Genomic DNA, 26,597 nt, shown 5'->3' on the forward strand with positions numbered 1-26,597 from the left:
CATAGTAAATATTTACATCAAATGCAATTTCATTTCTAAGATGAAACTCTATATCAAAGTTTTTATAATGAAACTCTAATTTTGATTGAAAAGTAACATTGAAATCCCTCAAACAAATAGTTTTGTTTTTAGAAAATAACACCAAAAACATTTAAATATATGCATGTAATTTTTGCTCTTGATTATATATATAGTCGCGTTGCGATTTTACTCTTGTTCAAACATATTACTACGAATCCAAAAAGTAGAAATCAAGAAGTTAATCTGAATTGGACTAAATGTTTAAAAAACTGTTTAGAATGGTTGTAAGGAAAAAATTATTTTGACCATCTACTTTTTGTTTTATTTAACAACTCTAAATAATAATTATAAAGTATTAAATTAAATCATTTAAATAAAATATAAATTAAATTATTGAATAAAAGATTAATAAATAGGGTTATGGAATGGTATAGTATAAGTTTCAGAGAGTGTTAACTTGTCACATTCTAACTTTAAGAACTAAGCACTTGAAAGAAAAGGAAAATTATATATCATTTGACACTCACCTTTATCTTTTTATCTCCTGTGAATAATTTCCAAGTCCTATTAATATATATTACCAGAAAAAGGTACTCTGAATAATATATGGCAAGTGTGGAATGTCCCTGCTCCTAGTCTCGTAGCACCATGTCTCAACATATCCTGTGAACTGTGCTATCTGACGTACATGCAAACACCATTAACACATGCCTGCAAAATTAAACATTAATTTTTGACTTAACCTTTAACGCCATGAAACCACGATGAAATGCACTTGATGTAGCAAATTGACTAACTCGCGGTGCTTCCTTGAATTTGCAGATCTCAGTGTTTTCCACCCACCATTTTTTTATATATAAACAACCCATGCTTCAGCCATAAATAACTCCATACCGCTTTCTACGTTCTTCAATCGCAAACCCTTTTGCACAAAGTTACTTTTGATCACATAGACACACACATCTGCTTCAAGTGTTAGTGTAACAGTTGGTGACTGTGAGTGATTGCACTGTGTGAGCAATGAGAGATATAGGGAAAGTCGTGCATGGCTTGAAACCAGCCCTGCTGATGCTGATGGTGCAGATTGCATTTGCTTCCGTGAACGTGCTCTACAAACTTGCCATAAATGATGGAATGAGTGTGAGAATAATCACTGCCTACCGTCTCATTTTCGCAGCAGCTTCTACAGTTCCTCTTGCTCTTATTTTTGAAAGGTCCATACACAAATTTTTCCATTGTTTGAGATTATTGCATGTTTATGTCTCTGCCAATTTTTACGTGACATTTTCATAATCTTGCATCATTCAATAGTTTATCGTGAGCTTCGTATGTTTCTATACTTCCTATGTTTACTGTGTCCAATGTTACTATTTGCAGGAAAAACTTACAAACGCTGACTTGGAGGGTGATTTTGAAGTCATTTTTCTGTGGACTATTCGGGTAATTACGTACACTCACTCAATTTCGTTTAACAATATTATAAACTGTATCATGAGTAAAGCTTTCGACATTATTTATGTTCTCACATGATGATGCAATAACGTGACAGGGGAAGTCTATTCCAAAACCTTTATTTCGAGTCCTTGAAATTGATTTCAGCAACATTTGCTTCCGCTGTTTTTAACCTCATTCCTGCAGTCACTTTTATCTTGGCCGTCACTTGCGGGTACGTATCACTCTTCAACATATTCAGATATTCAATGTTCGTAAACTAACATTCTTTCTGAATTTCCATAGTTTCGAGAAATTAAATTTCCAAAGGGTAGCTGGTAAGGCTAAGGTGTTGGGAACGATAACCGGAGTTGGCGGGGCAATGATGTTGACCTTTCTCAAAGGTGTAGAAATCAACATTTGGAACTTCCACATTAACCTTTTGCATAAAAAGGGTACCACGGAAACACTAAATGGTGACTCTGGAAGTAAATTGCTAGGAGTTTTTTGTGGTCTTGGAAGCTGCTTGTGTTTTGCATTATGGCTCATTATTCAGGTTAGCTTAAGCTTAAGCATTAATTACTGAAACTAATTTGTCTGATTAGTGACAGTGTTGTGGTTATATAATTGATTACTATACATATGATACTTCAGGCTCAGATGAGTAAAGAGTTCCCAGGCCATCACTCAAGTACAGCTTTGATGTCAATAATGGGGGCAATTCAAGCCACTGTTTTTGCCCTGTGCATTGAGAAGGATTGGAGCCAATGGAGATTGGGTTGGAGCATTAGGCTTCTAGCTGCAGCATATTCGGTATTCTAAATACACACTTAACAATTAATTAGCGTATTAGTTTTGTGAAGTAAAATTAATATATTGGTGTTTTTGCAGGGAATTGTGGCTTCTGGAATAATGGTTGTTGTGATAGCATGGTGTGTGAGAATGAGGGGTCCATTGTTTGCATCTGTTTTCAATCCTCTTCTGCTAGTGCTAGTGGCCATTGCTGGTTCCTTGATGTTGGATGAGAATCTATACGTAGGAAGGTATGTACCAAATCTAATGCACCTCAATTAACATTATTCCATAATGATGATTAAGTTATTAGTTTACTGAAACATGTTTAATTAGTGTGATAGGAGCAGTGCTAATTGTGATGGGATTGTACATGGTGCTGTGGGGTAAGAGCAAGGAAATGGAAAGAGTGAGTGACTTAGAAACTACTCCAGAATTAGAAGAAATTGAGGTTGTTGTGACGTGTAGGGCAACAGAGGATGATAAAAGTGTGTACAGCAACGACAAGTACACCTGTAGTGAGAGGAACATTATTGAGAAGGATAATGATGATGCTTCAAAAAGCAGAGATGAAGGACAAGACAACGAAAGTAATGGGAAGAAACCTTGAAGGCCTAAAAAGTACAAGGAAGAATATAGAATGACAGAGGGTACATAGTTGGATGCAAAGCAAACTCATCTTTTCTTTTCTTTTTTCCATTGCTGCCACCTTCAAAAGGGAAAGATTTGATAGTTTACCCACACAGATGACAGATCCAACTTTATTCATAACCACTTCTAATAATTTCAATCTAAGAAAATATTTATTCTTCTCTTGAAATAATATCTGAATGTAAAGTGATTCATCTTGCAACTATGGAAGTGGATGAAGTACGTTTTCGATGCCATGCAAATTTACATTTAACACAGTTTGCGCTGTTATGAGTGGACACAAACATGTTCATCAAACCTTTGGGTCGCTGTTTGTTGTCGTTCGAGGTGACTTTTGGGTTTTTTCTTTCCTCTCCTAGGCCCATCTCGATTAAAATGACACACGGGAACAAATATAAAATATATTTAATTTAATTTGATTTGTTTAATTTTAATCAAATTGAATCTATCACTCAAATTGGTTTAATTTGAATTATTAATTTAAAATATTAAAGTATTAAATAACTTATATTTGCCTTTATTTGTGAGAAAGAAAATTTTATACAGAATTATTTTTTTTAAAACATTAGGATGGCAAGTTAGCATTCAATTCTCGTGGGATTCAAAATGCATTAAGATTATAAGAGATTAAAAAGTTCAGAGAAACATGTTAAACATATTATAGAAACAACTCATAGTGATAGGGATGTGGTTGACATTATTACTGACACTAGTAATAGTGTCTTTAAAGATAATTCTAATGTCAACAAAATCTAATTAGGAGTTTTATGAAATTTTTTAACAAGGACTCGAACAAAAATTTTATGAAAAAAAGATTCATTTCACTTTTTTTTATTTGATTTGATTTTGTTACTTTTCTTTTATTCATGTATATTTAATTATTTTTTTCATTTCATTTCTATTCTTTTAATAATAAATGTTCTCTTCCAATTTTACTATTAAGTCACTTGTTTTAATTTTATTTAGTCTTTGAGATTTTATCAGTTTTATCAATACTGTGTTCCACTAGTTTATTACTTTATTTTAATTTTGGTAAATCTTTTACTAAGCCTATTGAAGTTTTGTTATATTTTCTACTTTCTCTTAGTTATTACTATAAATGCAAGCAATTGCTATATAGCTATATAAGGAAAACTACCTTAAATGATGGAATGTAATATTACTACAATTGTTTGAGATTTGTTTGATACTTTTTGGTGGATGGAAGTGGTTCATATTGTGCACGCATACGCATTAATAACGATGGATTTAAAAGAGTCCTAATAAAATATATTTGATACCATAGACAAATTGAAAAATAAGTTCAAAATTGCATCATTTTAATCTTTAACAGAATACATAGTTTAAGTAGAATTTGAGTTGCAAACATGTTTTGAAATAAATTAGGATATGTAAATTAACTATTACATTAATATAAATATACTTATAAAGCATTGTTTCATTTGGATTTAATCATAAAAATTATTTTTTATTTAAAATTAATGATAAAAATAATTTAGTTTTAAGAATGGTATTCTAACTTTTAATATAATACTTTATTTAAAATAAATTAAAATATAAAAACTGATAATTACATAAAAATACATATAATCATAGAGTTCCGAGCTACAGTAAATTAGCACGTATTTACTATTAGGCGTAGTTATTTAGAATTAATTTTGTGAAAGCTTAATAATAAAAAGAATTAAGTTATAAATCTTGAACTGTAATTAACATTCGGCTATTTAAAAGATTTAATGGGAAAAAAAATTAGAATTCAACATTCTTAATTAGAAGTCCATAGTCAATTATGTGTTAAAATAATATTGTTCAACTTTTCTCCTGATCACAATTGTTTCCACTAAAATTTGAAATTATATTCATTATTATATATTAGTATAAGAAAAGCTTGACTCGAATATTTTAATGGATCAATTTAAATCAATTAACATAACTTATATATTAATCTAATCATATATAAGAATTTTGTTCTCCCTATTGTCATATCAAAACTTTTATACATCAACAAAAGTAGGTCGAATCTGTCGCAATAATTTGATTTAAAGCAAACAAATTGAGTATAGGACAACAGAAGAAATTTGAATAGAAAAAAAAAAAGTACCTCTTAATTATAAGGTAATACATAAGAAAAAGAAGACAAAAAATATATATATTATTTATGAAATTTTCCTTTTTTTCTCTTCCGACCAAAAATACAAAGGTATCATATACTTTTATCATCCCTAACTTTTGAGAACCGTCTATTTTACTTCCCTTTTGATGTACATAAATATTGCAAGAGTTGGCACAATATGCAACTTACATTGTGCTGTTTTAAAAGTGTGTTTTCAAAGAATAATATTAGATGCATAGCTATCAATATGATTAAATTTATGGAAAGAAAGAAAAATATATCTGGCTTCCAAATAAACAAGATAATATTACAAATTCAATTTGACAAACCCAATGATAAGATTGTTTAAATATTTCATTTGAATGTTTGTATACAGATTGCCCAATAATTTATTAGTCTTTATATTTAATTCAAATTAATTTACTACTGAAAATAGAAAATAGTAATAAAATAATTAATGTTATACAAAATATTTCAAATAAATATAATTACATTTCATTCAGGTGTAAATTCATGTGTTTGTCATCTTATACGAATGAATATAATCTACTTTAATAATTTACTTTCAATAATATTATCCATAACACTTACATATTTTTTCAACAATATATTCCATAAACATTATCATTTTTGTATATTATATTTTTGCGTTATATTTTAAATTATGTGTGCTTATCATTTTGTAAGTAATGAAGGGTTATTAAGAGAATATATTTCATATATTATGAACAAAATTACTTTTAAACTTATGTATAGAAACAAATTATTATTATTATTTAGTATATTGTAATAAGTAATTTAAAAAAAAAACATGTTTAACTATTTTATTACTTTTATCTTTAAAACATTGGTTGCGATACATTTAAAGATAAATTATACTATAATCAATAAAAATTGTACTTTTACTTTGAAAATAACAATACATTATAATTAATTTATAAATATCTGAGTAAATTAAAATTAAAAAAATAAAAACTTAAAAGTAAAATATTGCGAGGAAAAGTAAAAATAATACTGCAAAGCAGCAACTATTGATAATATAAGAAAATTATAAAAAATTATAAAAATTAATTATATGGAACTACTTTATTCGCAAAAAAACAAAAAGGATAACTGCATTACTTAAATTAATTGAATTACACACCTAAAATAACATAGGTATTTAATTGTAAAATATTAATTCATCATCTTAATGACTTTAATTAAGGTGTTTTATAGTTAGCGGCAAAGTAATTGTAATTAGGAATGAAAAACAAAACAATAAAAAACATTAGGTATATAAAACTAACAAGAAAATTTTTCTGGAGAAACCAATTAAAAATATATTAATTTATACATGAAACGTGTTTAATTTTTTTTTTACAACTTCTAAATCCCTTATTTTAAAAAATAAATAAATTCGATATAATAACATGAACTAAATATTTAGAGACGTAGAAAATTGTTATCATGAGATTTTCTCTGTTCTAATTGATAAAAAAAATTATTTTAGAGGTAATATCCTCGCTCAAATAATAATTTTATATACAAAGTCTATCTTGTATTAAAACCCCGACACAATTTACAAAACTAAGACTTCTTAAAATGATACTAAAATAAAATTCTACACAATTAGGTCGTGTGAGGTATTTTAATAAAAGTTTATATAATATTTTTTTACCTCAGCCTATAATTCAAATAATTAAATGGCATTATTCAAGATTAATACATGACTTATGGTCTCTGAAAATTCTTAGAAATGATAGGTTAGGATAGAATTAAGACAATAATTATTCAGACTTCAACATGTTTCAAATTCAAAATCAACTTTATTTTATTTGAATTATTAATATACCCATATGTATTTAATACATATTTCAGTACAAGTGACCTCTTCAATTGATTTTTGAGTATATAAGATTCTCATAAGTATTATAATTAATAATTATAATCATCATTTCCATTAATAAAACATTGCAACAAAATCATCACATCACATTAAAACATCAAAACAGATAAATGGATATATCCATATTTATGTCCGTACCTATTTATTTACTATTTCAAAATTCAATTATAAATTTTAAATATATTTAAAGGATTTAATTATCTTGAAGATCGAGAGGTCCGTACAGTACATATAAATCTTAATTTTAAATTCTTATCTTCTCATGAGAAAAAGAATGACGGACAAATAAAATAAAGTTAATAAACTTAAAATTAATTTTAAGAAATGATGAAAAGAAAACAAATAATAGAGTTTAAAAATATTTTAAATGTTATATTTTTCTTCTATTTAAATTCTAACAATATTTTTTTATAGTTATAAATATTATAATAGAGGAAAAAACTAAACTAATAAATAATTCAAATTTAAATATAAACCTTTCGACTTTTGAACTTTATTCTATATTAAATATTGATAAAAAAGATTTATGTCAATAAATTATTATATTATAATAAATCAATACTTTTATACTACTTTCTTTGTTCAATTGCGGTAATAAAAGTAAATATATGAAACTGAGTCGGGAAACAAAAATAATAATATAAAAAGTCATTGAAATAATATTTTATATAATAAAAAATCAACAAATAAAGATGTCAAAAAAAAGAGAGAAAAAGTTAAATGTATATTTTAAAAACAATTTGATACACCGTAACTTAGATTGCAGAAAAGAATAAAAATATATAACTGAAAAGGAAAAAGTACCATATGGAAATCTAAAAAAACTTGTTTATACATTAAATGAGCCGAACTCTTTAGAGTTTAAAGAAATTAGAACTGTCAAAATGGGTAATTCGGTTCGTCCCGGCTCGATCCATCATGGGTTAATAATTTAGTGAGTCAATCCAACTTGGCTCATTTTTTAGCTAGTCAATAAAGTTCGAATCTGGTCCGGCCCACCACGGGTTGACGGGTTAAACGGGTTGGCTCACGGGTTCACTTAATTAAAAAAAATACATTTTTTTATTTTTTTTTTCAGTCAAAACTAAATTGTAATTCTAATTAAAATCTAAATAAAATTTAATACAATCCAAATACAAACCAAAATAAAAAAAATACAAATTATTCATGTGTTGGATAAAAAAAAAACCTAACATGACCCAGATGTAAAGTCCAATTTAATAAAAAAAATAAAAAACACTTGTATGACCCTTTTATCTACGGGTTGGTGAGCCAGGTTGGCTCACCACGGGTTCAACTCGGGTGAGCCGGGTTCTAGATGAGCCGGGTCAAAAATCAACCCGTATTAAAATTTGTAAAAGAATTTCAACCCAACCCGACTCGAACCCGTGGTGAGCCGAGTTGGCTCGCGGGTTCCAACCCATTTTGACAGCTCTAACAAAAATTATTTAAATGAAATTAAAATTAAGATACAAGAATAGATAATATAAGTTTTCAAAATTTTTTATGTTACTCGGTTAAGATTTTATTTGATTTACATTAACCATTAACAAAATTAATAATATTTCGTAGTGACGTAATATAAAACGAAAAAAAAAATGTAAAAGAAAGATGCAATAATAATGGTTGTGGATTATTATTGTGGATTTTAGCTTTAATGATTGATAATTTATTAGTGGAATTGTAACAATGTTAGAAACAGCAATGGTCCATTGGTAGCATTGATACAATTTGCCCCCTCTTTTATAGCATGCATTGTGCAATTGTTGCAGATTTAAATTAGTGGAATGTATATGCTTCGTTACTAACCAACTCTTCAACAATAGTTTCCATGTCAAATTATACACCTACTGCCTCCTTATTGTCTCTCATAATTGTTTTCTTTCAAGTCTAATGCTCTAAAACACCTTTTTCTTCCTAAGACTAACTGTCTCTTTGTTTTTAAGGATAAGGAATGAAGAATGATATGTTTACAATTTTAAGAAAAATCATGTGAATAGTGATGATAAATAAAATTATATTTATTGGTATTGTTTAATAGATTCCTCCTCCTTGTATTAATCGAGTATGAAAAAGAACATAGGTAATATTTGAAATTTTAAATTGTGTATTTACTTAAATTAATAAAATATTTATAATTTATAAAATATGTATTATAGAACTTTTAATTTACTTAAATCAATATATATATATATATATATATATATATATATATATATATATATATGATGTCCAAGAGATCTTGTTAGGATATGATTTTTAAATAATGGCCATGATACTACGTTAAAAGTGAAGTTTAAGTCTAACTCAATTCCATAAAATCAGCTTCTAAGGTGAGGTTCCACCTAAGAATGACAATACAGGCCAGTCCGGCCCGTCCTGCCCCGCACAATTTATGCGGGCTGTAATCACTGGCCTGCCCCGCACAATTTATGGGGCTGTAATCACTGTCCTGCCCCGCACATCACTTGGTCCGTAGGTCCACGAGCTAGCCCGCTTTTTATTTTTTTTTTAAAATTTCTATGATAAAATTTTAATATTTAAAGTTTGAGAAACTTCAAGAAGTTCACAAAATCAAGTAAAGACTTTGAGGAGTTGGATGATAAATTGATAATTCAACATTTTCATCATATTCATATTCATACTATGACATACACAATGTATTTTTTTTTTAATTTTAGCACATTAAAAAATACATAGTCCATAAGAAAAGTAACTAATATACATAAGTGCAAGTTCTTTTTTTTATGCGGGCTTGCAGGCTGATCCGCACGGGTTGCAGACTACTACGGGCCAGGCTACTATGGGTCTACAGGCCGGCCCGACGAGCCAGATCCATATTGTCATCTCTACTTCCACTCCACTTATATAATATGAAATTGTTTTATTTATAGTCGATGTGAGACTTCCGACCAGAAGAGATATACGATAATGAAATTCAAATCCACTTCACCACCAAATTGTGGTCGTGAACAAAATGGTTGAGAAGTGAGTGATTGTTATAGGTTTTTTTCTCTTTCAAATTCGATCTAACCCACAAATTCATCGCACCTTAGAATTCACCACAATTGTGCACCATCACCATCATATTAGCCAATTGCACAAGTCAGTGTTATTTTCATTCAACAAGTCATTTGAAATTATGAATAAAAATAACAAAAAGAAGTAGAAGGAGAAGGAAAGAAGTAACACCACCTCCTACAATCGCCACCATACATCATCATTGTCGCACTTTCTGAGCACCTGTAATTAAAGAAAAGAATTGGAAAAACCGGGAAAGTTTTAAGAGGTTGTTACTTAACAACCAAGTTCTTGCTTTGTGCAGGTAAAAGAGAGAAAGGAAGATTGAAAAGGACAAGGTAAAATTATGGGTAGAAAATGAGAAACCCCTGTAATCCTTATAAAAGGAGAAGAAAAAAAAAAAAACTTTTGACTTGGTTCTTTACATTCTTATAGTTATTCTACTAGATAGTGAAGAATTTTTGTTTCACGCAGTTCTTTAATTTTCATTTTCACATTGAAAATTTGTCGTATACATTTTAAAGTTTTGTTATTTATTTATTTTCATTTAATGCTCATTTTCAAGTTAAACAAAGTAACAGGGTAGAACATTGACTATAAAAAGTTGAGAGCATGAAGATACCGAATGTATTTTGATGTAAATTGTATGGTGGCAATGTAACTACAAAAAGTGTTTGCTCCATAAGTCACTAAGTCTGAAGCTTGTAAAAACAAAAATTGCTATGTTTCACTCTCTGTTCAAACCAAATAGATGTATGCTATAACTGTGTAAAATATGCTCTGAAATAAGGTTACTGTGGCTAAAGATGACTTAAATAGTGAAATAGTTTGAGGAGTTTAAGTGTTTGGGGGTAAGAGAGAAGGGGATAAGTATGAGTGTGAAAATTGAATCAAGAATCGAATTGTAAGAAATGTAATTTTTTTAGATATCATTTTCTAACTCGTGATTAATTAATATATGGTTAAATAGGTGAATTGTAATGAATAGACTCAATTTATATTTATTGTAATATGATAAGTATATAAAATAATTATTAATGAAAAAACAAAAAATAATTAAATGAATTAATTTAATCCACTTAACTCACATTACAAAAACATTTTCTTATAAAAAGTTTAACCTTGTATTTGGATTTTGTATTTCAACGATGTCAAAAAAATTAAAATACTTAATAATTAAATTACTTATCATTGAATTTTCTTTATTTTTTAAATAATTAATTTGAATATAGTAATTGAAATATTTTAAATTTTAATTTTCTTGTTTAGATAAATGAATTTAATTTTTATTTTACGATGAACTCAATTCTATCTTTGAGCCTAAGTATATTTAGTTTGACGCTTAATTCGGTACGACTTATCTTGACTTTTGGTTCAAGTCGACCTTCGATTTGACTTGACTTTCAGTCCGGCTAGATCTTCGACCTAAACCACTCTATTCGACCTTCGATTCGATTTGATTGTGCTCGACCTTTAATCCAAACCGGCTTGTCTCGACCTTTTACCTGATCCAACTCGACTTTTTGGACCAGTAGACATCTTCTGTCATAACCAATGAATAATTCCACAACTTGAAAATGTTTTATTTCTTTCATTTTTTTACTGTATTTCAAATTCTATTGTTTTAGTTATTTGAAACACTTTCTTAAAATTTATAAATTTCAATTCTCTTTTAATTTTCTCATTCAAATATATTATTTTCCATACAAAAATTTTAAATTCTTCAAATAAATAAATTATTCTCTTAAATTATATTATCCAAACACCCAATAAATGCATTTAATTAATTCCTATAAGGCATGATTAGTTCACTTGAAAACACTCCTTATATGTAATTTATGAGGTGTGGTGGAAGTACTGTTCACAGATGGAAAGAACATGCACATTCACACATTTTTGCCACCAAAAGTTATTCCCTTTCAAATCATCACTTTGATTCATTGAATCATGCTGCTTGCATTTTGCCCTTTTAGGGATATATCTCACCACCATCGCCTTTCTTCCTTTAAAAAAAAAAAAAACTTTAAACTTCCACATATTATTAATATAAAAATTAAATTGTTAGCCATAATTAAAAAGCATAATAAATAAAGTTATTTTAAAAGACTATTATTAGGTCGATATTATCGGGTTTATTATCCACTGATTATCGTTAACACGCTTAATCTTATCTGAATTATTTGAAACGGGCCTACAAGGTTTGAAATGTTGAGAACACTAAGACGTTAGTTGTAAAACACTTCTGAGACATGTTCTGCTTCACCCTTCCTCGGCAGCACACAGGCACCAGTGTCAAACTATGATCACTACTTCAACTTTTAGCTTCATTTATGCAAAACATTGTCTAACTTTTACCATTTCATTATTATTTTTAACAAAATTATACTAATTAATATTTTAACGAATCAGATTCTCACAATATATGAATAGTTTAAGTCAGTTATTGGTCTGCCATGAAATTATGCAAAGTCATGAAAAAATATTGCACCAACACAAATTCAATGTACTACATTAATTACTAATACATTATACATATTTGTTTATTAGTTATTTATTTGTTTATATAAACAAAAAAACTAGAACTATCAAAACGGATAATTCAGTCCGACCCGACTCGACCCACCACAGGTTGATTATTTAGCGAGCCAACCCAACCCGACTCACTTATTAATGAACCAAAAAAATTCGAACCCGACCCGACTCACCACGGGTTGGTGGGTTAAACGGATTGACTCACGGACTCATTTAATTAAAAAAATACAATTTTTTTTTATTTTTTCGGTCAAAACTAAATTATAATTCTAATTAAAATCTAAATAAACTTTAATACAATCCAAATACAAATCAAAATCACAAAAATACAAATTATATATGTGTTGGCTAAAAAAAACAACTTAACATGACCCAAATAAAAAGTCCAACTTAACGAAAAATACTTGCGTGACTCTTTATTTGTGGGTTGGTGAGCCAATCAGGCTCATCACGGATTCAACCCGGATGAGCCGAGTCAAAAATCAAACAATACTGAAATTTATAAAAAAAATTCAACCCAACCCGACTGGAACTCGTGGTGAGTCAGGTTGGCTCGCGGGTTCCAATCCATTTTAACAACTCTAAAAGAAAAACTAAAAAAATAAAATAAAAAACTCATGACTTACCTCTGAGTAAAAATTAGGGGATAAGATTTTACTACAAATGGTTATATTGACTTATATAAATATCATCGGATAACTTTTTTTGAAAGAGTCATTCATTTAATTTTGAAACAAGAAAATAGTAGAGATATGAATAAATGAAAAAGAGAATCAAGAAACAGTGAGTTGCAAATACATATACCAAACTAATACCAAAAATAGTTGAAATATTAAGAGTGTTGTAGAAAGGAATATCAAGAAGGAATATATTTGATATATGGTGGGTTGTGAGGATAAGGGATTTGGTGCTGCCAAAAGACTTTGTTCCTTTGATTTTGTGAAGTACTTGTGAGAGACTCAGAGAAGGAGCATCGGAAAGTGGCTCCACGAACCACTGCGAAAGTAATGCTCTCAACACAGGTATAGAGTCAAATATACCACATGTACTCTATTTTTATTAACAACTTGTGCAATCACTTTGTGTGGATTATAAATTCATAATTTTTGTTTCACTTTCCAATAATCCTCTAGTCCTTTTTGTACCAAATAAACATTTAACTTTTCAAAACCTTCTACAAATTAACAATAATGGGATTTTTCTTTTCCACTTTTGTTTTCGATATTGCCAGATATCATTTACAAGCTTATCTTTCGGCTACGATTTGATACGATACGATGGAGTTAATAACAATTATCTCTAAAAAAATTTCATTAATCAAACATTAATGAAACAGTACGCAAACGAAGTGATGCATGATTACGCCTTAAAATATAGTTAACAAGATCAATTTAGAAAGACGAAAAGATACATGGCAATTTCCATAAAGCCATAAAACGAGATATATAGCCCCAAAAGACAAGACTTTTCAAAAGCCAGACGCATGGAAATTTTGGTAAAGCAATGATTTTGATGAATGATAAAAAATTGAGGAGGCTTTGGTTTTGGTTTTGGTTTGAAGGTAGCAGTAGCATATGATATATAAGTGTAACATTAACATAGCAATGAGTATGAATGTAGCATATTCTTCTAAAACATGAAACCAAAAACATTGGATAAACTTATGTGGTCGTAGGCCATGGTTGAGGAGCAACATTAATTGAATCTGCTGAACGGTTCAAGTAATCTTCGCACAGGAATTGGTCCAGTTTGTCTTCCACTGTCCTCTGCATCTGTCAGCTTCAAACCAAAGCAATGCCAAGCCAAAAGCGTAACGTCCAATTGGCAAGACGTCCCGATTGACCTATTTTTTTTTATTTTACTTTACTTTTTATTATATTATTATTATTTTATGCCTTGCACGTGCCAATACAACTTAAACCTAAAACCACGTCATATTAATCAATATGATGACACGAGTGATGAATATTATGTTTGGTAAACATGTTAAATCAGCTTCTCATTAATTTCTATCATTAAACCGAAAAAGTCGTTTGACTGATTAGTTGTGTTTGGTAGTATCTCATTAACCTTGTAGCTTTTATGATACATTACTTTAAATATTTTCCTTTTAGGTTTATATTTTTATTATAAAATAATTATTTTTTATTTACTCTTTTTGTGTAATACAATATTTTTTTTTTGTTTTTGTTTTGTATTTCACTTTTTAATTTTATCTTTATTTTATTATTTTAGAAATATATTTCAAAATATCAATAATAAATTAGCGTGAGAATATTAATATGCAACGATATTAAAACATAATAATATGTCCTTTCAAGATTACCGGTCAACATAAATAAAGTGTAACTTTTTCGCTATGATATTGGAAGAAACTAAAATATAACTTTTTATTTAAGTGTATGTTGTACTATTATATATTTGTTTGATACTTTGACACATGATATAGTAGAATGTACAACATGTAAAATTATTGATTGAAATAGAAAAAAAATTGACTAAGTTTTAAATTAAAAATTATAAGATTTTTTAAACAAAATTATACATACATAAAATTATATTTTTTATGAAATAATTAAATAATTCAATAAACTAAATAACTTTCGCTTAACTACATCAACTAACTTATGCTTAAACCAAATCAATAAACTAAACATTTATAGTTATGTTTGTTCAATATAGTCTAGTTTTTATTAAATATGCATATATACATATTTAGTTCTTTAAAATTATATTGAAGTTAATTATGGTAACGATTTTTCCATTATCAAAAATAAAGATATGTACATCGAAAGGTTCGAAAAAGAGGTCAAACTTTTTTTCATATGAAAGTGGTCATTCATAATATTCCACGGTTCGTATTGTCACGTTTAAAATACCATTTCTGAATATAAAATAAATAAACGAATATAAATTAGTACTCTAAATAGTATTAGTATTAATTATCAAAGATTATGCTGTTTACTTCTCTATTCTCTTTATTCGTTTGTGCTAATTTGTAAATATACTGTTTTGATATAATAAGTAAAAATATTCATCTATTTCATTTGTCTCTTTCTTGACATTCAAATCGTTCAATCTCATTACTCACCTTTTCTTTATATTTATAATTTTTTTTCCAATTAATTTAAATATTCCCACTCATCAAAAAACAATATAATTTTCTTCTCTCTTTCTTCTATACTTGATTCACTTTCTTTTCTTTCTTTTCTTCCCATCGAAATGCAATGTTATTAAATGTTACATTGATTAAGCTGTGAAAGAAATTTGTGGTGATAGTTTGGTAAGCAAAGTTTGGAAGGACGTACGTATAATGCAGCAAAGCAAAGCAAAAGGAAAACCAAGTTTTGTTTAAAGAAGAGATGATTGAATATATTATATATATATGGTTTTCTTTTGTGAGGTAAAGTTGCATAAAAATAATAGAAAATAATTGGCGAAGTCCTTGGATGAGAAACACTATTTGGAATCTGCATCTTCATTATTCATGTATGCATCCCTCCCTCATCATAAGTATAAATACCCCTTTGCTTCTCACTCCATTATCCTCACATCGCTCCCAATTTCCCATTTAAGCTCACTTTCAACCAAACAAACACAATGGTAGAAATGAAGGGAGTGATGAACGCAATGCATGGGTTGAAACCAGTGTTGCTGATGGTGTTAGTGCAGATTGCATACACTGCTGTCAATGTGCTTTTCAAACTCGCCATAAACGACGGAATGAGTGTAAAAGTTGCTACAACGTATCGTCTCGCTTTTGGATCTGCTTTCACTGTTCCTCTCGCTCTCATTTCTGAAAGGTCCATCATCATTTCCTCACTCTTCCACCTTCTTCTCTTTGTTACTTTAAACTCAAGGGTTTCTCTTTTTTCTTCTGTGCAGGAAGAAAAGACCAAAGATGACTTGGAGGGTGCTTTTCATGGCATTTCTTTGTGGATTATTCGGGTATAGTGATTACTTACTATTAACTGTAAATGCTGATTAATTACTTAATTAATCAATCATGAACCAACTAATGTTATTATTACAGGGGAAGTTTATTTCAAAACCTTTTCTACGAGTCCTTGGCTTTAACATCAGCAACGTTTGCCTCCGCTCTCTACAATCTCATTCCAGCTATCACCTTTGTGTTGGCCATCTCCTGCGGGTAATAATAAAAATCATCACTTGCCACCATCTAACACTGTTTTTTTTTTCTTTTTCTAAATATTATTCATTAATCATGCAATTAATTGAAGTTATTTTTGTTAAACTTTGTGTAGTTTGGAAAGGTTGAATTTGAGAGCAGCCGCAGGAAGGGCCAAGGTGTTGGGAACTGTAATTGGGATTGGTGGGGCAATGGTGTTGACTTTTATCAGAGGTGCAGAGATTAATATCTGGCCCTTCCACATCAACCTTATGCATCCACGTCAGCACCAAGAGAGCCACGTGGCAGAGTCTAGCAATACATTGTTGGGGGCTCTTTGTTCCATAGCAAGCTGCTTCTCTTTTTCTCTCTGGCTCACCATTCAGGTCTGCTCAAACTCTTTAATTTAACCTTTTTCAGTTGCATTTTTCATTTCTGATATGTGGGTTCTTGTGGCACAGGCCAAGATGAGCAAAGAATACCCTTGTCACTATTCGAGCACGGCTATGATGTCTACATTAGGAGCAATACAAGCCGCAGCTTTTGGTTTCTGCTTCGAGAGAGATTTCAGCCAATGGAAGTTGGGTTGGAATATTAGACTACTTGCTGTCGCTTATTCGGTATATATTCTTATTTTAATATTATCATATATAATTATATAAGAAAGTTTTTGATTTGAGTTAAATTTAATTATTGCAGGGAATCGTGGCCTCTGGAATAGTAGTTATTATTACAGCATGGTGCATACAAATGAGAGGGCCTCTGTTTGCGTCTGTTTTCAACCCTCTGATGCTTGTGCTTGTGGCTATTGCTGGTTCTTTGATGCTGAACGAGAGCTTGTATGTAGGAAGGTATGTTCTGGATCTTAATGAATTTTATCATTTGGGTGTTGATTATACATAGTATTCATGACATGGTTTTGTTTTGTGTTGCATTTAGTGTGGTTGGGGCAGTGCTGATTGTGTGCGGGTTGTACATGGTTCTGTGGGGTAAAAGTAAAGAGATGAAAAACATCACTCAGTTAGTGCCATCAGAGACCATCCGAGAAGCCGAAGCCGTAGAAGTTGTTGTCGTGTCCACGCCAATGGATTATGAAAAGTGCGACCACAACAACAACCGAAGCGAAATCACTGCTACTACAAGGAATGTCGACAAAGATTGTGGGGATTTTAACAAAAAGTAAGGAAGCTGATGAAGATATTCGACTATAGGCGGAGTAAGGGATTGGTCACACTTGTTTTTGTGTTTGATTCTTTTATTCCACTACCAGTCAATCAACTACACTACACTTTACTCATCGTCATATATAATGTAACTGTACCATAAACTTTAACAATTTCCACTACCAATCAAGGGCCTAGTGTAACAAAATAATTTCATACGGGCCTCTACTTTGGGCTTCTGGCCCATGAATTGTAAGCATTAGAGAGGTCGTTGTTTTTTATTTGCCAACCAAAATAAATAAATAGAGTATACTCTATTCTGAACTTGCATTCGAAACTGATTAAAAATTTGGACCAACTTTTTATACTCTCATAATACCTGTTTATTTTAGTAAGTATTTATTTTTATAAAACGGATTAAAAATGAGTATAAATATAATTTGTAGTATTTTAAGTGAAGTGAAAAAAAGAAATTGTCGAAAATGATGAGGCATGGTTTTTGGATGCGGTCACCGCTTGAACCGAACTTGGTTAAATCCACGTGGCTTGACACTATTGACACGCAATTTAAGTTACGGGTAGCAGAGAGTAGCTATCACAATCTGATATAGTAGAAAGAAACATATGCGTGAGAAACATGACTACGAAATGATTAATGGACAGAAATCCATCCACACAAATACCACAACTGAACGCATTCATGGGCCTTTCTTTCATCCCGCAAAAACATTGTCTGGGCCTTTCAAGATAATTTAAAGAAAATAAAATACGCGTTCTTGTTCTCAAATTCCAACGGTCTTCAAAATTGGTGGCTGTTTTTATCGTGAGCAGTGCATGCGTCTACGGCGTTCAGATATGGCTTGGCATTTCTGTAATTTCATGGAGTAAGGATGGTCGTTTAGTTAGCGTGAAGTGGATAAATATGAACCCAAAACGTACTTTATTTCATTAGAGTGAAAGGAGAAGATGAAGAAGATGATGGCTGCGATGATGCTTTTTCTTCTCATCGCTTCGCAAATGGAGAGCGTTGTTCCCGACGCCGCCGATTGCCTCGACGGTTGCACTACTGGCTGTGTTCAAAGAGACTGTAAGTCATCAATCATCGTTCTCGTTACCATTTCTCTCTTTTTTTTTCTTTTTTTTTATCTTAAATAAATCTTCATTTATGATAAAATATCTTGATTCGTTTCTTTACTTCTATTCTATCTCTGATTCCTCTTTCACTGTGCTTAAAACTGTTGAATCAGCTTAATCATGTAAAATCACACTACACTCCAAACCTTAATGGAAGAATTTGCCTATCGTTTAATCACGTAGTACAAACTGCTTTTACATCTTCAATGTTTCGCAAAATCAGAAGAGGAAATTAATAAAATTAAATTAGATGTAGATTTATTAAGATCTTTATGATGATGAGAGTTTAAAATGTGGCATGCAGCGAGGCTTCAACAACGATGTGAACGCAAGTGCAGCATCAGATGCGGTCCAGGTAATAATCCTATATATTTTTTTGGTCATACATTAGTGTAAATACGTTTGTCTTATCAATTTAATTAATCAATTATGTGTGCTTAAATTGATTAAATTAATAAATAAAACAGAGTCTTAAATTTTAAGGCCTTCTTCGAATTGTTTAAATGGAGGGATTTAAAACGAAATGAAATAGAGTGCATGTCATTTTTATTTTTATTTTTGTTAAAAGCTACTAAGTAGAGTTAATTTTATTTTTAATTTTAGATTCGTTAAGTTATACTTTCATCTCTTTACATTGTGTTTGATCTTGGTATTTTCCTTTCCTGAATCTTATGTTTGTGCTGTGCCATAGGGCTCCGAATTCATTTCGGGATTTCTTACACTTCTTCTTCTGGGCTTTTGAAACTCTTAGGTTCAAAAGAAAACTGTATAATGCATTCACATGATTTGGGCTGGCAGAAATTATTTGACGGGTTATACTCAGAATTTAGTACATAAAATTAATTTCAAGCTCTTACATCACAATATTTTTTATGAAATTTTTTTTAGGAACAACAATGAAAACTTTCATGGTATCTTTCTGTTCATCAAAGTTCTTTTTAGGAAAAATAAATAAATAAAACTTTAGCTGTATTTTTTTTAATAACGAATGTTTTTATTTCAAATATAAATAGAAAAGCTACATTTACTTGAAGCGGGTTTGTTTGAACAAAATGACTTATAAAAAACTTTGGGTTTTTTTTTTCTGTTAATTTACCGCGTTTAAGAACAAATGAAAAATGATTGTCAGTTATCTAATGATTTAAAAAATGTTGATATTTTATATAAAGTGTTTTTTCATAGGTCTATCTAAAACAATCTTTTATTTTACATGAGTTTTAGAAGAATGTATTATTTTTTACTCGTTCTTTAAATCTGTATGTTTTTAAAGCATAAAAACTGGTGTCAATTTTGAATATCAGTCTTGGTGGTGTAGTTGGTTATCACGCTAGTATACTCACTAGAGGTCCCCGGTTCGAGCCCGGGCTCAGACATTTTTAATTTTTAGATACCATTTTTAGGTTTTGTTTTAACTTTTTTATTAAACTTTACAGATTCGACAATCAACGAGGAAATGGGTTGATAAGTAAATGAAGGAGCGAAAGCTAAGCATGGTTGTTTCTGTGTTTGTAATAACATCTAAATAAGCATCGTTCTGTGTTCCGAATAATGTTTTATCGTATAAGGCAATAAATCCATTTGCAATAAACTACTGTCTACGTTACCAACACTTACTTTTATGAATTACTAGTTCCATTTTTTATATATTTCACTAAAAATATATTCTCAAATCCTCTTTGGTTGGATTAGATAAGTTTGTATTATACAAAAAATGTTGTTAAGTTGCGCAAATGAAAAGTTTTTCTGTCATCACACATAAGAGAAATATACATCGGGAGGATGTTCTTATATGAAAGTGAGAAAAAACAAATTTAGATTTCAGTGGCTTTAAATTTTTATTTCACGTGTGGCCCCTTGAGAAAAAAAAGTCACATGACGTGTTTTATTTTCTATCATTTATATATGATCTAAGGTTTCTCACCTAATATTTCTAAAAACTAAACGAATTTTAAGTTGATTTATGACTTGTATACTTTAATTAGAGAATAACATAGTGTAACAAAATAATTTGATATGGGCCTCTACTTTGTGCTCTTAGCCCATGAATTGTATGCATTAGAGAGGTGTTTTTTTTTCTTATTTGCCCACCAACATAAATAAAAAGAGTTCGGAATAGATTGGAGTGCCGAATTCAGAACAACTATTTTTTATACTACAATAATTGCTATTTATTTTAGTAAGTATTTCTTTTATTATTTTATATTTATAAAACAAATTCAAAATGAGTGTAAATGTAATGTGCCTTATTTTAAGCGAAGGAACCAAAAAAAAAAAAAAGATATAGTCGACAATGATGAGGCATGAGAAACATGAATACGCGTGAGGTAACGAGTAGATGAATGGTATCTTTTTGAATGGTATATTTTGTTCATGAAAACTACTTTAGGGAGAAAAAAAACTTTAATTGTATTTTTTTTATAACGAGTGTTTTTGTTTTAAATACAAATACATAAAAGATATTTATTTGTGTTATTAATGAAAAAAGGAAATGTTTTAACTAAACTACATAGAAGTAGATGAATTCGAGTAGTAACTTCTTCGTACCTTACCTTCTGGATATTTATCCTACTTGTTGGATAAATATTCATCTCGTACTTGTATTCATATCTGTTGGGTATCTGTTATGCACGTATGCGCCTATTTTTTTCATATTCACGAGTACTCGCGAGTATTTACAAAATTATTTAAAAAACAAATATGTAATCATAAATTGAAATAAAATAAAATAAAATACATGACTTTCATGAATTTTAAATAAAGTTCAAATAAACGCAAGTTCATATAAGTCTAAATAATTATTAAAATAAATATAAAATGACATTTAACACAATGGAAATTCTTTAATTTAATAAGTTCACTTCCTCAAATTGATTCCTGAAAAATAAATAAAAATAAACAAATAATAAATCTCAACTGGGTGTACGTGGAAGAAGACAACATACCAAAAAAATGAAGATAAAAGACAAGACAAGATATGTAGCTTAGAAAAAATTAGGTCATAATATTTTTTACTAATATATATATATATATATATATATATATATAAGGGTATTTTTGTGAATTGAAGTTTATCGGATACGGGTATTCACAGGTACGGATACAGACTTTCATCTCGCACGGCTCCTAAGTGATAAAAGAAAGAGGATAAGTTCTTCTTTCTTTTTTGATTACTTTCCTCGCGTATGTATAAGACCGAATCCTTTTTATTTTGAATTTTCAAAAGGATTACTAATCCTTAACTTTTCGAGGAATCCTTCATCAATGGTTGTGAATGATCTATTTTTCTCAATCTTTATGACTTGTTCCTACGGAACCGAGATCGAAAACATTAAGAATAAGAAATAGAACCGTCTGATTTGATTCGTTCTCAATAGCCACGAGATGATCATCTTAGGGTGATCCTTTTGTTGACGGATGCTCCTATTATACCCGTAGTCTCTGAAGGATGAGAACTAACTATGTAGCATCTACATCGAGAATTCAAGTATTGTATACGTCATTAGTCCGATCCTTTGTAGGAACTACCCGTAATAACAAATTTGCAAAATGAATCTGTTTATCATAAAGGGATTCGTTGTTCCTGACTCTGCTTCACCTTAATTGTTATTTGAACAAGTAAAATTATGTATTGGTCGGTGTGGGAATAACATTTCTCTTCGGCATGTCCATTTTTAATTAACATGTGGATATCAAAATACTTGTACCCGCAAGTAACAGGTATCCATTTTTAATAAAAAAAAATTGGCATCCCTAATCTCGAGTATTTTTTTCATAAGTCTATCTAAAACAATCTTTTATTTTACATGAGTTTTAGAATAATATATTATTTTCTAGTCGTTCTTTAAATCTTTATGTTTTCAAAGCATAAAAACTGGTGTCAATTTTGAAGCAAAAGGTGTAGCTGGGTTTTACTTAATGTATCATTATATACAGAAATAGTTGAACATTGACATATCTGTCTGGGTGGTGTAGTTGGTTATCACGCTAGTCTCACACACTAGAGGTCCCCGGTTCGAACCCGGGCTCAGACAAACATTTTTCAATTTTTTTTAAGAACCCTATATTCTGAAATCCTCTATGGTTGGATTGGTTAAATTTGTATCATACAAAAACGTTGTTAAGTTGTGCCGATGAAAAGTTTTTCTGTCTACATTGGGATGATCGTTCTTATATGAAAGTGAGAAAAACAAATTTAGATTATACAATCGTCAATGGCTTTAAATTTTGATGTCACGTGTGGTCCCTTGAGAAAAAAAGTCATAACATCTAAGGCTTCTCACCTAATGTTGATATCTTTATTTCACTTGAAAATTATAAAAGATAACGGTTATAAGTCGTTTAAGTATATATAAGTAATGCTTAAACATTTCTTAGAAGTGTGTTACAATATTACCTATTACTACAAATTCCAAACACAAAAACAATCTTTCGTACATAGATTTATTTACAGTATAAGAAACTTAAATTTGAGAAAAAGAGTATCAAGAAGATGTTAATTAGTTCAAACAATATATATATATATATATATATATATATATATATATATATATATATATATTGATGAAGATTAGTTTACTAATATCTATATAAGTAAAAACATTAAACAGATGGAATTGGAATTATAGTTTGAAATCAGCAAAACATTAAAAAGTCAGGAAGAATTGGAATTAATTTTATGGAAAAATGAAAAAATAAATGATGACTTCTATTTTAGAAAAGGATAATAATATTTTAACCCACATTTTTTTACTCACTATTTCAATTTTTATCACATCATATCACTAAAAAACATAATAAATAATTTAATAGTGATTGAAATAATAAATTAAAAGTGAGTCAAAAAAATATAAATTAAAATATTATTATCTTATAGGAAAAAAGAATGTCATGTTTCTTACTTACATCTTTCTCGTGCATTATTAATCTTCTATTAGTCATAAACAAGTACATATTTTCAAGGTTGAACCTAAGATATTTTAAATATATTTAACAACTATATCGCCAAAATGAGTTTAAGTACGTGAAACAATATTATTTACCGTAAATTTGACTATAAATTTAAATTCGGTTGAGTGTGAGTTGACATATTACACATTAAAAACAAATTTTTATTTTTATTATTTTTTTACTATAATCATTAAATATTTGTAATTATGTACACCGACAAAATCTTTAAATACTATAATATTGTTAAATAATATTTAAATAATTTTGAGATTTAATTTATTTATTATTTGATTATATAAGTTCACACTTTAATTTTCGATGTTTAATAAAATAAGTAAACAATTTAATTGTATTAATATAAATAATAGAGTTAAGTCAATTTACTCTAATTATAAACATTGTATTAAATTTATAAAATAACTATAGTATATAAAACATTTTAAATAATCAATTCATGTAAATAAAATAAATTTAAATTTTAACACGGTTTATGTAGACTAACCCATATAAACCAAATTAAGCCATTGTTTGCAACTTACTTTTTTAACTTTTTTTTCCATTATTTACAACAAATAACATATTAAATGGTTATTTGTATACACTTACATATTTTTTTTATCGACAAGGTAGAACAAAGATAATGCAATAAATTTGAATTTCAATCGTTACAAAATAAAAATATAAAAAAAATTGAATCCAAGCATTAATTTCTGAAAAAGCAACAATTGAATTTGGTGATGAAGAGTTGGAAGATTTTGACGAAAGGCAAAAGTAGTTGGGTCTATAATTCAGTCTTGTTCTTGGCTCATAATGGTGCCATGAAATGCAACTCCCAAATACCTTCACAAACAGGAAACATGGACCCTACAACTATCTTCAAACCTATGTAATCCACCTAAATTCTGTTCTCTCATAAATTCATAGGAAAATTATATTTTAATTTATATTTTTTGACTCATTTTTAATATAGTACATCAATCATCATTAGATCATTCTTTTTTACTCTTTTAGTGATGTGATGTGATGATCTAATAATGGTCGAAGTTGTGAATTAAAAATAAGTCAAAAAAATGGGTTAAAATATCATTGTCCAAATCTATCATGTATTTCTTTTTATTTATCTTATATTGATCTTATCTTTCGTCGACATGAGATTACCAACACACTTTTTCATGTCGAGACATATACATAATTCTAACTCATAAATATGAGAAATATTCTTTAAATCTAATTCAATTTTGTAAAAATGATTTATAAAATTAAATTTGCAGTCCCTTATATACCCAAAATTAATTTATACCTGGTCTATATAAACTTCTAACATTTAAACTAAAATTAAACGAAAAAACTAGTTAAATGAAAACTATATAAAACATTATATTGGTAAATTTAAATTTAAATTAAACGAGAAAAAGAAGTTAAAAGGAAGGTGTATAAAACACAATAGCTATGGTAAGGTAGAGCGATAATAATTGTATGAAAGTTGAATAATGATTAATGAGCGTTGTCTCGTGGTTGGTCAAAGTCATACTTTCAAACCAAAACTCCAACCTAAAACAATCAATCATTAAACTTAGTTCAACAAATATTATTTTCGTTGGTCATAAATAACACCTAAATCAAAATGATTTAAAATTTATGAAACTGAAATGGGAAGTGTAGTTTATGAAAATATTAAAATACCGTTTCGAAGTATTTAATTGGTTTTACTACGATTAAGAACTTTGACACAATAGCATAAAAACGGAGAAGAAAAAATTGCAGTTAATGAAAGTTTGGGTGGGAAGAAAAAAAGTAAATGAAGTATTATACTTTGACATTGATGTAAAATCATTTTATTGCGCAAGCTACCTCCTGCAGTATAATAAGGTACCAGTTGTTTCCAATTTATCCGCATGAGTAGATATGAGTACTAGTTTACCTATTAGATCAATATGTTCCGTATTTGTTATACGGGAATCTATATTTTTTTTTAATATTTATGAATATTTGGTGATATTTATAAAAAAATAATTTAATATTTAATAATATATTTTAATCATAAATTTAAATAAAAATATAATGTATAGTATTTATAAATTTTAAATAAAATATAAATAATTTATTTAAATAGAGTTGAATAACAGTTTATAAAAAAAACTAGATATTTTAAAACTAATTAATAAAGAATAACTCATTCAAACTCTCAATGTATTAATATTTTAATCATATTTTTTTAATTATCTTTTAATTTAGATTAAAGTATAACGCATGTACATATACTATGATATCTATATCTGTCATATTAACATGTGGGTATAAAAAATAAAGTTAAATATGTTTTTGGTCCTTTAACTTTTAGTGAATTTTACAATTAATCCATTTCGAAACTTTGGATCAATTTAGTATTTCATCTTTCGAAATATGTGGATTTAGTCCTTTTAATCAAATTTTGTTAGATTTATTTGACGTTTCGTACACATTTCATGATTGTGTTTAAGTTGTGTATATTGTTTGACACATTTTTGCTTTAATGTTAAGTTAAATACTATTATAAAATGCGCTTGAAATGTCAAATAAATTTAACAAAATTTGATTAAAAGGACTAAATCCACGTATTTCGAAAGATAAATGACTAAATTGGTCCAAAATTTCAAAATGAACTAATTTCAAAATTCACTGAAAGTTAAGGGACCAAAAACATATTTAACCCTCAAAAATACCCATATATGTTAGCTGCAATTATCCATTTTTTATCAGTTACAAATTTTATCCGCAGATATCATGGAGACAAAC

General features: G+C 28.9%; 3 protein-coding genes and 1 non-coding gene across 4 annotated transcripts; all 4 read left to right on the forward strand.

Annotated features, from left to right (window-relative positions):
• The first annotated feature begins 898 nt into the window (after positions 1–898).
• Positions 899–3,124, forward strand: LOC114188988 (WAT1-related protein At1g25270-like). Its single transcript, XM_028077684.2, has 7 exons — positions 899–1,235; positions 1,399–1,461; positions 1,571–1,687; positions 1,759–2,008; positions 2,107–2,265; positions 2,344–2,495; positions 2,581–3,124. The coding sequence occupies exons 1-7, from the start codon at positions 1,042–1,044 to the stop codon at positions 2,852–2,854; spliced, it is 1,209 nt and encodes a 402-aa protein (XP_027933485.2). The 5' UTR covers positions 899–1,041; the 3' UTR covers positions 2,855–3,124.
• A 12,864-nt stretch (positions 3,125–15,988) lies between these two features.
• On the forward strand, positions 15,989–18,065 carry LOC114187118 (WAT1-related protein At1g68170-like). The gene is made up of 7 exons (XM_028075252.2): positions 15,989–16,252; positions 16,335–16,397; positions 16,483–16,599; positions 16,715–16,964; positions 17,040–17,198; positions 17,278–17,429; positions 17,518–18,065. Exons 1-7 carry the CDS (start codon positions 16,050–16,052, stop codon positions 17,759–17,761), a joined length of 1,188 nt encoding a protein of 395 aa, XP_027931053.2. The 5' UTR covers positions 15,989–16,049; the 3' UTR covers positions 17,762–18,065.
• Positions 18,066–18,559: 494 nt separating this feature from the next.
• On the forward strand, positions 18,560–20,463 carry LOC146885955 (thionin-like protein). The gene is made up of 3 exons (XM_085674832.1): positions 18,560–18,828; positions 19,180–19,230; positions 20,309–20,463. The coding sequence occupies exons 1-3, from the start codon at positions 18,708–18,710 to the stop codon at positions 20,335–20,337; spliced, it is 201 nt and encodes a 66-aa protein (XP_085530958.1). The 5' UTR covers positions 18,560–18,707; the 3' UTR covers positions 20,338–20,463.
• Positions 20,464–22,832: 2,369 nt separating this feature from the next.
• TRNAV-CAC (transfer RNA valine (anticodon CAC)) lies at positions 22,833–22,906 on the forward strand. The gene has a single exon. It is a non-coding gene; the product is annotated as a tRNA-Val (tRNA).
• The last annotated feature ends 3,691 nt before the right edge of the window (positions 22,907–26,597 follow it).

Source organism: Vigna unguiculata, chromosome 6, assembly GCF_037176805.1.
Source record: "Vigna unguiculata cultivar grain cowpea cultivar isolate G323 ecotype 2 chromosome 6, ASM3717680v1, whole genome shotgun sequence".
Taxonomy (NCBI): domain Eukaryota; kingdom Viridiplantae; phylum Streptophyta; class Magnoliopsida; order Fabales; family Fabaceae; genus Vigna; species Vigna unguiculata.

Coding starts and splice junctions, on each gene's coding strand:
- LOC114188988 (XM_028077684.2), top strand. CDS start 1,042: ATGAGAGATATAGGGAAAGTCGTGCATGGCTTGAAACCAGCCCTGCTG. Junction 1,462..1,570: donor TTTTTCTGTGGACTATTCGG/GTAATTACGTAC, acceptor ATAACGTGACAG/GGGAAGTCTATTCCAAAACC. Junction 1,688..1,758: donor ATCTTGGCCGTCACTTGCGG/GTACGTATCACT, acceptor GAATTTCCATAG/TTTCGAGAAATTAAATTTCC.
- LOC114187118 (XM_028075252.2), top strand. CDS start 16,050: ATGGTAGAAATGAAGGGAGTGATGAACGCAATGCATGGGTTGAAACCA. Junction 16,965..17,039: donor CTCTCTGGCTCACCATTCAG/GTCTGCTCAAAC, acceptor CTTGTGGCACAG/GCCAAGATGAGCAAAGAATA. Junction 17,430..17,517: donor GAGAGCTTGTATGTAGGAAG/GTATGTTCTGGA, acceptor TGTTGCATTTAG/TGTGGTTGGGGCAGTGCTGA.
- LOC146885955 (XM_085674832.1), top strand. CDS start 18,708: ATGAAGAAGATGATGGCTGCGATGATGCTTTTTCTTCTCATCGCTTCG. Junction 18,829..19,179: donor TGGCTGTGTTCAAAGAGACT/GTAAGTCATCAA, acceptor TGTGGCATGCAG/CGAGGCTTCAACAACGATGT. Junction 19,231..20,308: donor CAGCATCAGATGCGGTCCAG/GTAATAATCCTA, acceptor TAAACTTTACAG/ATTCGACAATCAACGAGGAA.